Consider the following 16,159-nt stretch of genomic DNA (forward strand, 5'->3'; position numbering starts at 1 on the left):
AGGTGTGGCCGGCTCTGGCCCGTGCATCAGCGCTGTGGGTGCCGCTCCTGCGGGATGAGCCCTCACCGAGCCCCACGCCGTGGCCCCGGGTCCTGGGATGGGCGGAGCGAGGTCACTGAGGGCTCCTTGCTTTTGTCGTTCCAGAAGGCGCCAGCGCCGCCGGCCTATGAGCTGCCCACGTTGTACAGGACCGAGGACTATTTCCCTGTGGACGCCAGGGGGGCCCAGCAGCCGAGCCCCTAGCTGCCGGCAGCACCGTGAGCTCTGCGCTTGTCCCCTCAGGACCCGGGGAAGGGCCCTGCCTTGCCTCCGTCATAGTTTCTCGCATCCCCTCCCCTGTAGCCAGAACCCATGTGTGCCTCGGGGCTTAGCCGACCTTGTAGAGGGACCGCGGCTGGGGGGGTCGTGTTGGTCGCGTTCCCCCTGGCCCTGTGGATGATCCCAATAAAGGTGTCAGGAGCTTGTGCGTGGTCTGGGTGTCAGAGCTGCGGGGTGATGGCTTCCGCTCGTGTGAGTGGTTTCCGCAAGGCCACTCTTGCGCCCGATCGCTCACGACCGGGCTGTCTGCAGCGGGGGGCCAGGCCTGGCCATGGCTTCCAGCCAGAGGTCAAGGTCACCAGGACTCGCCGGCCTTGGAGGTGGGTTCCCAGCACTGTCCCCGCTCTCCAGGTTCCTCACCCGGGCTCTGCGGAAGGTGGATGTTCCTGGGATTCCTGGAGAGACAAGCACCCCCCCCCCCCATCCCTAAAGCAAGGGAAAAGTGGGGTCATGCCGATTTTAGGACAAGTTTTTTTTGGATGAACAGACCCTTGGGGACCCCTTACTTCAGGAAGGGGTGGCCTTGTTCTGCTGAGGTCACTTCTGTCAACTGTCCTGGAAGGTCACTCAAGCCCGCGGACTCACAGCCTTGTCACTAAGCACACGCAACTGTCAGTCACCAGCCAGGCAGCGGGACCAACCAGGCGGGGCCACGTCGCACCGGTGGGCGTGCCCGTCTGCTCAGGGAGAAGCAAGTATTTTAGACACAGTCAAGGATGCCAATTTCTTTCTTTCTTCCTTTCTTTCTTTCTTTCTTTTCTTTTCTTTTTTCTTTCTTTTTTTTTTTTTTTTTGTCAAAGATTGATTGATTTGAAAGAGTTAGAGAATCTTCCATTGGTTCACTCCCCAGGTGGCCACAATGGCTGGAGCTGCGCCGATCCGAAGCCAGGAGCTTCTTCCGGGTCTCCCACGTGGGTGCAGGGGCCCAAGCATCTGGGCCTTCTTCCACTGCTTTCCCAGGCCATAGCAGGGAGCTGGATGGGAAGTGGAGCAGCCGGGACACAACCCGAGGCCATATGGGATGCCAGCATCGCAGGTACCCGCTACACCACAGCGCCGGCCCCGGACGATGCCCACTTCCAGAAAGCCTGGAGCTGCCAGGCTTCTTTCTCCTCCAGGGCCTGACCGGGGAGCCTGGGGGAAAGGCAATGTTGTGTGATGAATCCACAGCCACCGACAGAGACCCACGGGACCACAGTCAGGAGCATGGAGGCTCTGCCTAGGTGGCTTTGTTAGCGCCCGCTCGGCTCAGCTGTGTGGCGTGGGCTCCCTGCTTTCCCTCTCTGAGCCCCGTCACCCCAGTAAACGCGGTGAATGAGGGCAGCTGGTGTCTGGGAGGACGAAGGAGCTGGGCGGGGCGCCTGTTGAGCTGGGGCCTGTCGAGCGCACGGCACGAGGGGAGAGGCGTGGGGGGCAGGGGCCGACTGCTGTGTTCCTCCCTTGACGGTGGCATCCAAGGGCCTCTGCAGGGAGTGGCTCAGGGACGGCCTTGCATGGAGACAAGTCACAGGGGGAGCTGCTAACGGCCCCAGCCCTCCCCAGAGGTCACTGTCCCCAAGCACGCTGTCCCCTCACTGAGGAGGGGTGAGGTTGTGAGAGGCTGCCTGTGTGGAGGAGGGCACAGGTGGGCTGCAGGGTGATGGCCGTGAGGGAGACCTGGAGATGCCCAGGGAGAAGGCAGGCGGGGGCAGGGCCCAGCCAGGAGCTCCCACCCAGGCCTCGGGGCTGTGCCTGTGGAGGTGCCGCCCCTGCCTCCCCCCACCCCGCCCCAAGATCGATTTGAAAGGCAGAGTTAGGGAGAGACAGGGAGCTTCCACCCACTGGCTCATTCCCCAGGTGACTACAGGGGCCAGGCGACAGGGACCCGAGCACTCGGGCCATCCTCCGCTGCTCTCCCAGGAGCAGTAGCAGGGAGCTGGATCGGAAGTGGAGCAGCCGGGACTCAAACTGGAGCCCCTACGGGATGCCGGTGTCACAGGCGGTGGTTAACCCGCTACGGCACAGCGTAGGGGCTGGACTTGGCTGTTGTGGCTACGTGAAGTCCTTACCCTCCGACTGCCCTGTGGCAAGGGCAGGTGTGGTCTGGCAGAGGTCACCTCTCTGGGATGGCTGCTGGGCAGGGGCCCCACACTGGTTCCTAGGAGCAGGGCCCCTTCCCCAGGGTGCGTGAATCTCGCTCCCACGGAGGCGAGGGGTCTCAAGATGGCAGCCGTGGGGCTGCCCGTGAGGCAGCTGGATGAGCATCTGGAAGAAATCAGGCGAGTTCCTGTGCCCCGCTCTGCACGCCTGGAACGGCTCCCGGATTCCGAACGGATCGAGGAGCAAAACATACAGAAGAATCCACTGAGAAGTAAGTAGCTGAAAACGCTGGAGAGACACAAACCCAGCCTTGAGAGAAACTCAGTTACATAAATGAGAGATTTTATGGCAAAACTAACAGAAGACTCCACCAAAAAAAAAAAATTCCCCTAAAACCACAAAATCCCAAGCAAATTCAAGACAAACCGGGAAATACATTTGCAAGCCGCGTTACAAGGGGGGGGGGGGGTAACGTCCCTCATATATAAACAGCACCTACAAATAAATAAGAGGGAAAAGCCAGGGAGATGGGCATTTCGCAGATAGGAAAAAGCAATGGCATTTAAACACCTGGAGACACTCCACTGCAGGCCAACGTACATGGAAGAAGACGGAGATGACCCAGGGTCTCGGAAGTCAGACTGGCAGAGGTTGTGATCTGATGGCGTTCTGGGTACAATTTGGAAGGAACAGGCCTCGGGCACGGCTGGTGGGACCCGACCTCTGCGGGCTGGGCCGATACGCCCGGAAGAGAAATGGTGACCATGCAAGGTGACTCACCGTGGGGATGGCAAGAGGTGGTGAGCGCCAGGGCGTGGGGCTGTCAAGACAGGAAGGCAGCTGTGGGCAGAGGCTGAGGTGTACCCCACCTGTGTGGGCGGGAAAGGCCTTGCAGGTCCCTGGAAGGAGCCGGGGAGTCCGGGAGCCCTGGACACGGCTGGGTGCCGTGTGCTTCACAAGGTACCTTCCAGAACTGGCTGCCTGCTAGTTCCAGGCGCAGTTAGAACCGGAGCTGGGAATCAGCTCGAGGAACTGGACCCCCTGTTTCTTTGGAAAAATGACCCCACAGCTCCGGAGGGGCCCGCGCCCAGGGCTTTCCTGGCGCCCAGGTCACTTCGCTGGCGTTCTCCACCTGCTCGGCCCGTGTGCACTCGCGTGGGAGGCAGACGCTCAGACCAGAGGCCATGGGCGCGGCGTGCGTGAAGAGTGGAGGACGGCACCTGCGTGGTGGCCGCCATTGCGGCAGCGGCCATGTCACCGCCAGCACATTCCCCGAGGACAGAGGATGGGGTCACGCTGTGCAGCGCGTGCTGAGGCTGGACGTCGGCGGACAGCCGCAGGCCGACAGCCCCCATGAAGACGGCCGCAGAGTCAACAAGACGCGAGCACGCGGGACCCAGCCGCAGTCAAATGTGTGGCTGCACGGTAGCCGAGCCGGCCGTCTCCCAGGGGCGTGGGTTGGTTGAAGCTCCGAACGTCATCGCCGGACTGATAAAGACTAAACCACAGATCATCTCAAGAGATAAGACAAGCGGCGTCAACACGTCCAGATGCCCTCTGCCACCTTTCCGGCGCTGCCGCTGGCTCTGGACGTGTCCTGCTGGCCCGGGCAGCCCGGGCACTTCCTGCCCACCGCACGGCCTCGTGCTCGGAGTGTGGCCAGAGGAGGCCCCGGCAAGACACCTGTCCTGGGCTCTCCCCGACGTGTCCTGTGGACTCAGAAGCGGCAGTGTGGCCCAGGCCTGCAGGCAGCTGGGCACAGGTGGGGGCCGCGGGGGGCGAGGCCGAGTTGCCGGGACTCGTGGCAGCGCGTGCTTGGTGGCCAACCATGGTGCTGTGCTCCGGAGTGCTGGGGACAGATGTGCTGGGTGCCCGGCCAGCCTCCGTGGGGCCCCCAGAGCGAGGCTCTGCCCGGAGGCTCAGGCGGTGCCATCAGCGGCCCTGTTCTGCAGGAGCCAGGCCCCAGGGGCTGGGGAGGGAGGCGCCCAGAGCGGAGTGCCACGCGGGAGCCGGGCGGTCAGGTCAGGTCGGGCCAAGTCAGGCCGTGTTCCCCCTGCCCACTGTCACAGGCTCAGTTCACGTGCAGGCGGGGAGGGGGCTGTCGTGTGGGGAGTGGGTGGTCTCCGGCAGCTGTCGGGGGCACACACGTGACTGGAGACTCTCCCATAGCCAGCGAGGTTTCCGAGCAGCGGCAGCTGCCGTGCGTGTGGGGCCCATGCAGGGGCCACGGTTCCACTGAAGGGGGTGGTGCCCTCCTGCATGTGGCATGGAATTTGTTTCTGGCATTGGGTGGCACAGGCTCCTGGCCGGCCTAACCCCTGGGGACTGGCTGATGGGCTCTGCACCCCACCCCTGCCCCCGCCTCCCAGACTGGCTCAGCACCAGGTCCTGGCTCAGAAACAGCCCCTTGGGGTAGGTGACTGGGAGGCACCCACACACCCCAGGGCGCCTAGGAGGAAGGGGAGCCGGCGGGAGACGGGAGGGGCAGGCAGGACCTGAGCCCTCGCTCCCCCAGAGCAGTGCCGCCCCCACAGCTGCCTGTCCCCTGCCTCCTTAGCTGGGCTCCTGCCCCTCTTGTTAGAAAAGGGGCCGGAGGCTGGGGGGAGCCAGCTGAGCGGTGGGGGGAGCAGGCGTCCTGACCTGCACTGCGGCCAGAGCCCAGGCTGGGCTCAACCGTGCGTGCGGCGACAGGGACGCTGCGACAGGACCCCTGCGAGCCCCCCGCCCTTCCCGGGCCTTCTAGTGTCTGCGCGGGCCCGCCCGGAGCTTCCTTAACAGAGCGAGTGCCCAGCTTGCAGCCCTGGGCACGCGCCAGGTCTTGTCTGTCTGGTGCCTGCTTCCGTGGGTCTCCTCAGTAATGGCCAGTGAAGGCTTCCCTTTGTCTAGAAGGAGGGATGGGAGCATGGGAGCCCAAGACCACGAGGCCGCTGCTTGGCCGCCATGCCGACGACGGTGGCAGGGCGTGGCTGTGGAAAGGTGGGGCATGTCCTGCGGGCTGGCCAGGACCCAGGCTCGCACGCTTTTCCCATCACTGCGGGGCAGGTGGTGCTCGGAGCTCGGCAGGCTCCGCCTTCGCCAAGCCAAGGCTGTGATGGCGTGGTTGTGGCCAGAAGTGTCCAGGTCCGAGGAGCTGCTTCCCCTTCGCAGCTGGGGTCCTGGCTGTGTCTTTCTGTGAGTGCTTGGGCCTGGAGCCCGTATTTCCTATACAGGGGTCTCGGGGAGGGACCGGGCAGGGTTGCAATCCTAGGGCCCTACAGCTACACGCGGGAACTATAGCTGGGAGGCACGGAGGGCCCCTCCATAGAGGGCAGGGCTCGGGTGTCTCCGGGCGCGCCACCCCTGGGGTGCCCACGCTGCCTCTGATAACTGAGCGGCAAGTCAGTCCTGCAGCTGTTGCTCCCCGTGGCCCCCAAGGCCAGGTCTTTCGAGTCCTGGATCCCTGGCTGCTCCAGGTACACAGTTGTGGGTCCGCACCAGCTGACCTGGCAGCCAGCACACGGAAAAGGCCTTGCTTTCCGCGCCGCCAGCGTCCAGACGGCGTCCAGCTCGCTTCCTTTCTGTGGTGGTGGTAAGACACGGATAAAGGCACGGCAAGGTTTTTGCCACAAGGACTAGTGTAGCTTGTGAGGGTCTGCGGAGGCCCATCTTGTCCAGGAGAGCGCACACTGCCGGTGTGCCGACATCATGTTTGGGCACCTGTCTTGCACCTGACTCTGGGCCTTCTCTTTGGCCAGAGCACTTTGAAATCATGACCTCACGGTTTTCAGTTTTTGGCTATACCCAACTTTGTCATGTGCAGACTTCCCAATAGAAACCCCACTACATTCAAGTCATTGGGGCTTTTCCAGTTATGTTACTTATAATGGAACGAGGTGATGGGAAGCCACAGGATACAAAGAATCACCCACCTGTGGCACAGTTCACATCTGACTTCCAAGCCAACCTCCCAGTAGTCAGAAGAAACAGTTTTCAAACTCGGACGCACTGTCAGCGGTTCTCAGCTGGGACGGTGTTCGGGTTGACCTCGGCGTGGCCAGCTGATCGCCGGAATGCCATCTCTGAAGGGCAGCAGCAGCTGTGTAGTTCTGCTCTCCTGGGGACTCAGCCTTTTGTGTCCCCCCATGATGCCAGCCAAACACGCTTGCAGCAGGTGCGTCAGAAGTAAGGGTCCCCTCGCACGTGCCATCATGTTCCTTAGGGAGAATGGTTCCCATCACTCAGGCCAAGTGGATCTCAGTGGCTTGGAGCCACCTGGTGAGGGTCTTGGGGACCCACCTGGAGGGATCAGTGCCAGCAGCCCGACGTCAAGGCCAAGAACTGCTCTTCCGGTGGTCTTGGCGAGGCAGCGTACCCACTTCTGGTCTTGGACGAGGTCTCCCCAGTCTTCAGCAGATCCAGTTTTGAACTTTGTTTACTTCTCACACTGGCTCTTGACAACGCACAGGCACGTGGCTCACACAGGTCAACGCCAGGATGTTGAAGGGACAGACGCTTCCCTGCGTGCGGCTCGGCGGGGACAGACGTCTCCCTGTACTGCGGGATGGTGGAGGAACACGTCCACACGTCCACACATCCACACGCCCACGAGGCAGGGAAACCGCAGCCCTTGTCGTTGGCCTGACTTGAATGTTTTGTTCAGGAAAATTTCAGCAGCTCAGAATATTCCTCTGGGACAACGAGGGGTTCTCTTACAGCACAAATCCCCAGAGACGCCCGGCTCAGCCACAGGGGTCCTCTAGGGGGAGGGGCGGCGTGCCACGGCTTCCGAGCTAAATCATCTCCAGACATCCCAACGCGAAGAGGAGCAACAGCGCGCTCTTCAAATGGCTTTTACTGAGACGCTTCTCGGGCTCCTGTGACATTTCCAGCAGGGAGTCTTGTTTAAGTTTCCAACTCTCTCAGGTGGCCGAACGCTTTACTGTCAGAAAGGCAAGCAGCCACCGCCACGGCGAGGATGCTCACCTGTCTGCTCAGATGTCCCACCAAGACCCCAGATGCCCACTCGGCCAAGTTCTGCCCCGCCACGTTGGACCCTGGAGTCTCTTACCCAGCCAGAACCACCCCCAAACGTGACAGCAGGAACTCCGTTATTCCCGACTCGGCCATCGCACCACGCGCCCTCCCCGCGGCACACCCCTTCCTGCACTTCGGCCGGTGCACTAAGAACCTGTAAGCTGCCCGTGCAGTAGACGTGCACGGCTCCGCAGCAGGCCCAGGGGGCCTAAACATTCCAGCCCATCCCCGCACTCCCTGCGGCCGCGCGTCTTGGCAGCGTCACATGCGAGGCCGTGGGCGGTCAGAGCGCTCTTCTTGGGCACCAAGTCTTAGAACTCAGGGACCCAACCGCGGGCCCAAGTCCCTAAGAGGGCCCGACCGACCTCCACAGACGAGGGCACCTCCTCGCCGTGACCCTCACTAACCTGGCGGCTGCGCGCTGCCTCTCTGCGGACTTCTGCTTTTCAGCTCCCCTCCTCTCGGGAGTCTGCAGCCACGGGCCACCAGCTCCTTCCCTCTGACCGCCCTGCACACGCGTGGTCTCCAGCCTTTCTCTCACTAGCTTGACGGTCAAGACCTGGAACAGGGGCAGCGCTGCTGCCTTTGAGTACAGCTGCTCCCATCTGAGGTGAAAAATAACATTTATTCATCCAAAGAGAGAACACCGCCAAGCTGCTCCTCACAAAAGGAACTGAGAAACTCAAGGATGTTTTTTCGGTTCAAAGGGAAAAAAAACCCTACAAACCCCAAAGAATTTGTAGCAGGTGCCTCGAGACAAAGGGCAGGTCTTGGTTTTCTACAGGCTTCCTCCGTGCCGTGATGGACACAGGGCCATCACGTGTAATGAAGCGAATGTTTACATTAAGCACAATACAGCAATTTATTTAGATGCTTAAAATGAATACAAAGGGAAATAAAGATCACAAAATTATACATACTACAACAGTGTGTCATATATTAGATGGTATAAATGAATACACCAGAGTGGTGTTTAACTAAAGATAAAACTAAATATCCAAAATGCAGCTCTCATTGGTTGCTGCTTCAACACAACACACTTTTATACAGATCTAAAAGGTGTCCAAATTAGTCGCCGAAGTCAATGCTTCCATGTGATTTTAGCTTAAAAGATTTCAGAAAACAGATCTGAAATACCAGCTGTAATGTCAAGGATATTTAGAACAAGAAAAATCCTATAATACAAGAGAGTCCAGATATATATCTTACGTGGCTGGCCTCTGTTGCAAGATTGTACAAGGTTATGTGCAAAAAACTAAGTCTGTCCAAAGTCCATACTAGCGCAGGTTCAAGCTTTTGCTAGAGAAACTAGATACAGCGTTTATTACACAGCAAGGGCGGCACTAAAAACAAAAACAAAAACAAAAACAAAGCTCTGATGGGCACACGTAACAATATCATATGCATCACTTGAGTGGGTCTAAAAGACTGTACAAATATACATTGCAACTATTCAGAATGAATACATGAAAAAGAGCGGGCTTCCCCAGGTCTGCTGTCCACTGCACTGGCGGCGCCTCCCTGGCCCTGCACTACCACGTGGGCAGGGAGCTGCCTCTCAAGGACCCCCAACCATTCGACAGCGGCAGGGAACTGTGAGAAGGCAGCAGGACCAACCTCTGCTTTCCCTCCTGTGCAGCGCGAGCCACCAGCTTCCTGGTTTTCACATTTAGTTACTGTGTCTGTCAGAGAAGGTTCCGAAGCCATCCTCGGCCGCTCACGTGTCAGATTTAGACACAGCCACTGAGACCGCAGTGGCCACACGTCCCCACAGCCTGCTGGCCAGTACTCACGTGGCAGCCTTGCCCCGGTACTGAGGAGCGCGGAGTTCCAGCCGCGGCACGTCCATGACGCCAGGAAGCCCGGCGCTCAGGCCTGCTGGCTGCTCAGTTCCACGCCAGTTAGGCTGCCGTGCATGGCCTCAGCTACTCCGTCAGCCATGTTGTCAAACTGCTCCCCATCCTCACTGTCAATTGTGCTGTTCTGCCACTCGATCTGGGGGTTGGATAAGCGCTCATCATTCTCGGCCGTGTTCTTCCACTGTGACTGGTCCTTGGACCAAAATCCTTCAACTTTTCCATAGGAACTATTCTTCCATTCCAACTGCTCTCTGTCGCCATGCACGGGAGCCTTTTTTTTGGCAGCTGGCTTACTGCTCCTCGCATCTTCACTCTGGGAAGACTCATCAGACCAGGCTCCCGGCTTCCCTTCGCACGTGTTGTCCTCTGAGTCCGAGCCCTGCTGGGAGCCAGGCCCGCTCTCACACGGAGACGCTCCGTGTTTCCACTGCACGACGTCGTCTTGCTCCAGCTCACTATCGGAAGCCTCGGGCGGGAGTCTGGCCGGGGCCTCAGTCCCGTGAAGCGCTGCGTACTTGGAGTCCCCCTGCTCTTTTTGGTCCAGCTTCCCCTCCGTTCCTAAAGCGTCCTCCGGCATCCCCTTCGGTCCATGCTCCTCTGGGTTATCGTGGGGGATTTTAGACTCAACGTCAAACACGGGGTCGAACGGGCTGCCGCTGCCGTTGGACTCCTCCTCCAGGTTCTCAAAGCTGTCGGAGGAGCTGTCGTCGTCCTTGCCGGGGCGGGGCTTCTTCTCGGCTGTCTTGCTGGCGCCGACTCGGGAATCCTTCTCCTCGTGGTTCTCAAACAGCCACTCGGCGTCAAAGTCCATCTCGTGTTTGACTTTGTTGAGTTCTTTCATGTTGAAGCCCAGCAGCACACCGGGCTTGTACTTTTCACAATCACGGACACACTTCTTCCTCTTGTTACTGAAGTGGGAGGCAATGTCGCTTTTCCACAGCCACAAACTGGCCGCCAGCTTTTCAATCTCCCTCCGCGTGGGGTAGGGCTGCTTGTTGAAATACTTGGTTAGGAAGCTCTTCCTGGCTTCGTAGGAGTCATCTTCGTGGCCCTTGGGGTCTAAAGCTAAGACAACAGGCTCTTCCGGCTTCTCTTCAAAGAAGCTGGGCGAATCGCTCTCCTCCTCCAACTTGCGCTTCTTCAGCAAGGGAAACTCCACCTGCTCGTAGGTGCGCTTCACGGGCGCCAGGCCGGGAGACTGGTTCAGCCGGGAGGGTGCGTTGGTCTTATCCTGGCCGTTCTGGGTCTTCCCGACGCCCCTGCAGTGAACCAGATGCAGAGTGATGGTGGAGGCCGTCATGTTGCTGGTGTACACGCCCAGGCAGTGGATGCACTTGTAGGTGAGCTTCTTCTCCACCGGGTGAACCGTCTGGATGACCTGGTGCCTCTCCCGCAGGTGGTGTGCCAGTGCGTCAGAGATGGGGCCTTTCAGGATGGAGAAGCAGAGCGGGCAGAGGGTTTTCCCAACATCCTTCTTGTAGGGCACTGCCGCTTGAGGCGAACTTTTGACAGGGACGTCTGCCTTCTCCTGGACTTTCGGCTGTGGCTTCGGAGGAACTGGGGGATTATTCTGGGCGTGGTAAGCAACAGACTCGGCGGGGGCGTCCCTCAGGTTGTACGTGGTCACCAGGAGGTGGATGTTAGTGTGACTGCCCTGCTGTAAGGTCAGATCAAAGCTCAAAGTAGAATCTGTCTTGGGCCCCATCTCCTCGTCGATGTGAACCATGCGCATGTGGGCCGCCATCTTCTCCACGTCGTTGAAAGTCGAGCGGCAGTACGGGCAGGACAGACCGTGGATGAGCATGTGGTTGAGCAAGGTATCTGTGGGCAAATAGCGGTTGCAGTAGAGGCATTTGCTCGTGAAGTTGTGTATTTTCATGATGTAGTTGGCCACCGCGGGGACTTTCTCGGCTTTGTGCTCTTTCTCAAAGTGCACGCTGTAGACGTTTTCGGGAAAGAGCTCGTTGCAGATGGTGCAGATTTTCCACTTCTGAGTTGAGGACGTGTTGGCCGGAGGAGGGCCTGTGGCAGCTGCAGGGGGCTTGGAGCTGGACTGGCCTAACACTCGGGAGGCCTGTGACTGGGAGAGGGAGGGAGACTTTAACTGGCCCGACGAGAGAGAGGCGGCGGCGTTAGGGGGCTGCAGGGAGTAGCGTGCTGGTGCCTGGGACCTCTGCTCCGACCCGAGCCCGTAAGACCTGCCATTGCCACTCGGAAGTAACTGCTTCACAGACTGGGACTGCTGAGGGATGGACACTGGCGCGTTGCCACCGAGACCCAGCCTCATCGACTGACCCACGCCGTAGCCCTGGCCTACAGACTTGACCCCATAGTTGTTCTGCTGCAGGTGAACGTTAGACATCATGTTGACTCCTGTAGAATTTAAATTAGGCTTTGGTATTGAGAGTCGATTCACCATCTGCTGGGATGGTAAAGACCGGACATTTCCAGAAGCAAGGGAACCAATTCTTGGGGGGAGTCCCATGCCCTTCTTCTCCTGAGGCTTGGGGGCGATCAGCATCAAGGGCTTAGCTCGGGGAACCACCACATTTGTGTGTCCGATCATGGCAGTGACCTGATAGCCTATGCGCTCGTGGTCTTCGATGACATGCTGCACCAAAGCCTCGTAGGACTTCGGCATGAAAAGGCATCGCTTGCAGTGGATACTGCACTCCTCGCGGGCACTCGCGCCGAGGGGCACTGCGCCGTTGAGCGACTTTTCTCCTGCCTTGGCTATGTAGGGCGCTGCCACGTGCTGAAAATGTTCCCGGTATATGTGCTTCCTGACGACCTCGTACAGAGGGTCTCGGTAAGTGCACTTCTTACAGTAATAAACAGCCTGCTCTACACTGTCAGCCTGCTTAGGTTTAAGGCCATCATTTTTGTTTTTATCTTTGAAAGTGCTGAGGCTGCTACTTGGTGCGCTGGCGTTTGGCGCGTGAAATATTTTGATGTGTGTTTCCAGAGTCTTTTTGTCGGCATTGAAGGTACAGTAGGGGCAATTGAGGAGAATCCTGTTCTCAAAGTCTTCGCTGTGCACATTCCGGAAGTGGCTTTTGTAGGCAGAGAAGAACTTTGAGGAAAACGGGCAAGCACTGCAGCAGAAAGGTTTTGTCCGATAGTCCTGGGGAGGACACAGAAACCGGATCAGTGCACTGCACCCAGGCGGCACCGGGGTCCAGGACCCCCCCCCCCCCCCCCGTCTCAGAATGCTATTTTTAGAACAAACACCGATTCCAATGATTTTTTTCCTTTTACAAATAAATTTATGAAATAGAAATTCAAATGAAAAAGCTGTGCTAAATGATGATTTTTTTTTTTGGGTCAGTGTAAATGAATTCAATGCTAAGGTCTTTCCCAATGTTTAGAAAAGACTCGGGTCACATCTGTTGATGGGTTTTAGATGGACTGAAGACGACTAACTTCAAGATAAACATTTTCACTTGAATAACAAAAACTCTGTGAAATCATTTTCACTTCACGAATCTGGAATCTTTACAGGCTTCAGACTTCTCTGTACAGAGTGGAGTCCAGGGCCCAGTGTTTTTATGCAATTAGACAAGAGCAGAAGATGGAACTTACCTTTCCCTCCCTGGAAAGATTTTCACAGGGAAAAACAAACTTCAACCCAATTTTTACTCTGATCCAAGTGTGGGACACTACTCAGGTCTCCCTGCTGCTGAAGAAACTACTGATCTGGAGGGGACGGCTGCTTTGATACAGGTCAGGTAAAAATGTCCTACACACCATGAGGAGTGCACTGGTTTTAAAGGCCAACAATGCACTGCAGAGTCTGCGGACGCCAAGAGCCGCTCTGAGAAGCAGCCGTGCAGCCGCCGTCCCCTGCCGATGACAAGTCAATGTGACGGACACAGACCACCTCTTCTCCTGAAAACCTGCGCAGACACTGGTTCCAACCAAAATCTGAGGGTTCTGCGTCTGCGGACTCAACCAACCACAGATGGAAAATACTTGGGAAAAAAACTGTGCTGAACATGGAAGCTTTCTTCTTTCCATCCAATTCCCTTGAGGATACTCACTGCTCGTCAGTGTGACAACGCTAGCACAGCACCTGCGCTGTTAGAGATTCTACGTAATTCAGAGATGACTGAAGTGGACAGGAGGATGTGCACACCCAGGTATCCTTAGGGGTCCTAGAACCCGTCCTCTTCCTGTAGTACTGCTACGAAGTTATCAGATTCAAAAACTGACTTAAATACAAGTTTTTGAGAATGTTAGAGTTTTAAAAAGGCCCACTTCAAATTTTCCAGGTTGAGTTTAAAAGGAGCCGCTCCCTGCCAAGTACATTCCAACCCACCGAGGAGGCACTGATGTGGAATCAGCACCACTGGAACAGGTGCTGGTGACACTGAACCGACATGCGCTGCTCCTCACGGACAACGCAGCACCACTCACACTCCCTCCACCTCCAGCCACACATGCTCGCTGCTACTGCCTACTGATGTTTTCAAGGCCAATCTGTGAAGTTATCTCTGTCGCCACCATCCTACAGACTTCACCCACCCACATCTCCCAGAGGCTGGGTGCCATCAACGTAAGAAGTTAAGAAAACCCGAAGTCTGGCCCTCCTCTCCGAAAGCAGAAACAGAGAGATGCTTGGTACCTGGGTAAACAACTCAGCAGAGGGCTCTGGGGGATGGGGCACAGCAGCCTCCCTAGCGTTTCAGTAACAAAATTTCCTTTTCTTACACCTCAAGTTTCAGTCCAATGACAAAAAACAAGTGTGCAGAGAGGAGATACGCAATGTTGCCATTTTCCACACCAGGGGGCTCACCGGGACCAGCTGAGAGCTAAGAGGGAGATGAGCCGGGCACAGACACCCAGGGCTCCCCCACCACTGCTGAGAGGGGGACAGACACTCAGGCCCCCCCCCCCCCCCACTCACCTGGTTCTTTGTAAGCGAAGGATCCCACAGTCCTACATCCTCCCACGTAGTGTTTTTCAAATAAAAATCATTAGGTTCAAACTGTTTAAAATCCTAGAAAACAGTGAAAGAAGTTTACAAAAACATAATGGTATCAACTCCAGCCCAAGCTTACATATAAATTGTTACCTTTTTACTAGAGTTGAGGAGAGCACAGGAAAACCAACCCCTTTGAGATCTAAACTAGGAATAATAAGACTCTTAGGCAAGACAAAGGGCACCTGGAAATTAAATTACACTGAACATTTTTTATCAGCCCAACAGTACCCGGACGGTCAGCCAGGTTTCCAAGGAAACCACTGGGAATTCTAATGAACTAGAAAGTCCGGTCACATATACATTAATACCAAAGCAGTTTTCTTAGAGTACTGTAACTCATCAGCGATAGTACTGGAATGGAGTCTTAAGAAATATTCGTTTATGGTTCTGCAGATGTGTCCAGTTCTGCAAAAAAAGATTGAGGGAGAGGGGCCAGAGGTTGGATTGGAAAGCAAATTCAGGATTTTTGAACCCAAAAGGAGGAAAGAAAGCTATTCAAAGAAAGCAAGCAACGTGATGTTAAATTTGCACTCTTATGTAAAACGCTAACAGCCCCTTTGCCCTTGAACTAGGAAGATAAAAAGTCTTGGGATAAAAATTCTCCTTGCTCCTCAACGGTTCGGTCTGAGGGGGATCAAGCACACATCAGTCCGCAGCCGGTAACGAGTGTCATGATGGGAACCAAGCCTGTGCAGGACAGAGGCACCTGAGCACCTGTGAGATCAGCTTCCGTGAAGAGGGCCCCACCGACCGCTGCTGGGGCAGAGCTGCCTACACCGTGGGCTTGGGGGGGCAGCTTGCATGCTGGGGACAGCCTAACTAGAAGCTCACCCCGAGGAGCTTCGTCTTCACACTGTACCCCTAGAGTATCAGTGGGACTCAGGAAAAGAAAGACCACTGCTTAATGAATTTTTGTTTTTGTTCTTTTACTTCCATTCCAGTCAAACATTTACTGAGCACCTATTTTGTGCCAAACACTGTGCTATAGGTGCTGGGGACAAATGGATGAACAAGGCAGCCATGGTCTTTGGCCAGCTAGGATTTAAAGGTTAGCATGGAAATGGCGTTCACTGTGTTTTTTCAACCAGAGGCTCTGACCACCTAACCGTAAGACTTGGAGCACTGAGATCTGGAAAGGGAGGAACTCACTGCTCTGGTTATGCCCTCGCCCAGGGGCTATTATAAAGCTCTTAGAATAAAAAGGCAGCAGAAACAGTATAAGGCCAACTGTTAAACAAGGGGAAGACAGTAGTCACTGATGGGTAAAAAAGGGCCAACAAATGCTCAAATCCCAAGGAAAGAGACGACAAGCAGCCAAGTAACCATGCCTCAACAGTTAGACGGCCAACAGCACCCTCAGGCCTCTCAAGAACAGGCCTGGAGCCCCACAGACATCACCACTCCCTCCATCGTGAGGCCAGACCTAGTCCCTTACTCATCTTTCACCTGTAAAGTGGAGGTTAAGAATTCCCACTGCCCCTCGAAAGTCGTTAAGAACAAAGGGAGAGGCCAGTAAAGCGCCCAGGTTCAATGTCTGACAAGCGTAAGCCCTCAACGGCAGCTGCTGTTGCTTCAGGATGCAAAGACGGAAAAGCCCCTTCAGGGTGAAGGGAAGAAGTTTACGCTAACTGAGAAGGCGTTGGCGAAGCTAACACTGTGGTTACAATTTAGAATCACACCGAAGAATTATCCACCCTGGTGCTGACACAAAGTAATGGACCAGAAGCTGAGTCATGTTAAAATTTAAAAATGACATGCTACTTACTTCTATATGTTCTTTACAGTATTCCAACCCAATGTCACTAAGTATTTTTTTCACAGTTTTCCGGGCTTTTCTTAAACTGCCAAGATTGTTGACAGGAAGTTGGAACATAGTTTCTATTGGAAAAAAAAATTTAAGTCAAAG

At 56.2% G+C, this 16,159-nt stretch overlaps 2 protein-coding genes across 6 annotated transcripts in view; one reads left to right on the forward strand and one right to left on the reverse strand.

Annotated features, from left to right (window-relative positions):
• BCAS4 (breast carcinoma amplified sequence 4) overlaps nucleotides 1-518 on the forward strand; it is a 56,962-nt gene extending 56,444 nt beyond the window's left edge. Inside the window, exon 5 of the mRNA XM_062204362.1 lies at nucleotides 145-518. Within this exon, the coding sequence (XP_062060346.1) occupies nucleotides 145-243 (99 nt within the window). The 3' untranslated portion in view covers nucleotides 244-518. The remainder of the gene's footprint in view (nucleotides 1-144) is intronic.
• Nucleotides 519-8,116: 7,598 nt separating this feature from the next.
• Nucleotides 8,117-16,159, reverse strand: part of ADNP (activity dependent neuroprotector homeobox) — a 36,035-nt gene continuing 27,992 nt past the window's right edge. For 3 of the 5 annotated variants that reach the window (XM_062204357.1, XM_062204358.1, XM_062204359.1), the window contains exons 2-4: nucleotides 16,019-16,131; nucleotides 14,176-14,268; nucleotides 8,117-12,393 (exon numbers count right to left, since the gene is read on the reverse strand). In XM_062204357.1, coding sequence (XP_062060341.1) covers nucleotides 9,280-12,393; nucleotides 14,176-14,268; nucleotides 16,019-16,126 — 3,315 coding nt within the window. In that variant the 5' untranslated portion in view covers nucleotides 16,127-16,131 and the 3' untranslated portion in view covers nucleotides 8,117-9,279. The remainder of the gene's footprint in view (nucleotides 12,394-14,175; nucleotides 14,269-16,018; nucleotides 16,132-16,159) is intronic. The other 2 variants (XM_062204355.1, XM_062204356.1) reach the window with 1 other exon arrangement.

The sequence above is a fragment of the Lepus europaeus genome, chromosome 10 (genome assembly GCF_033115175.1).
Source record: "Lepus europaeus isolate LE1 chromosome 10, mLepTim1.pri, whole genome shotgun sequence".
Classification (NCBI taxonomy): Eukaryota; Metazoa; Chordata; class Mammalia; order Lagomorpha; family Leporidae; genus Lepus; species Lepus europaeus.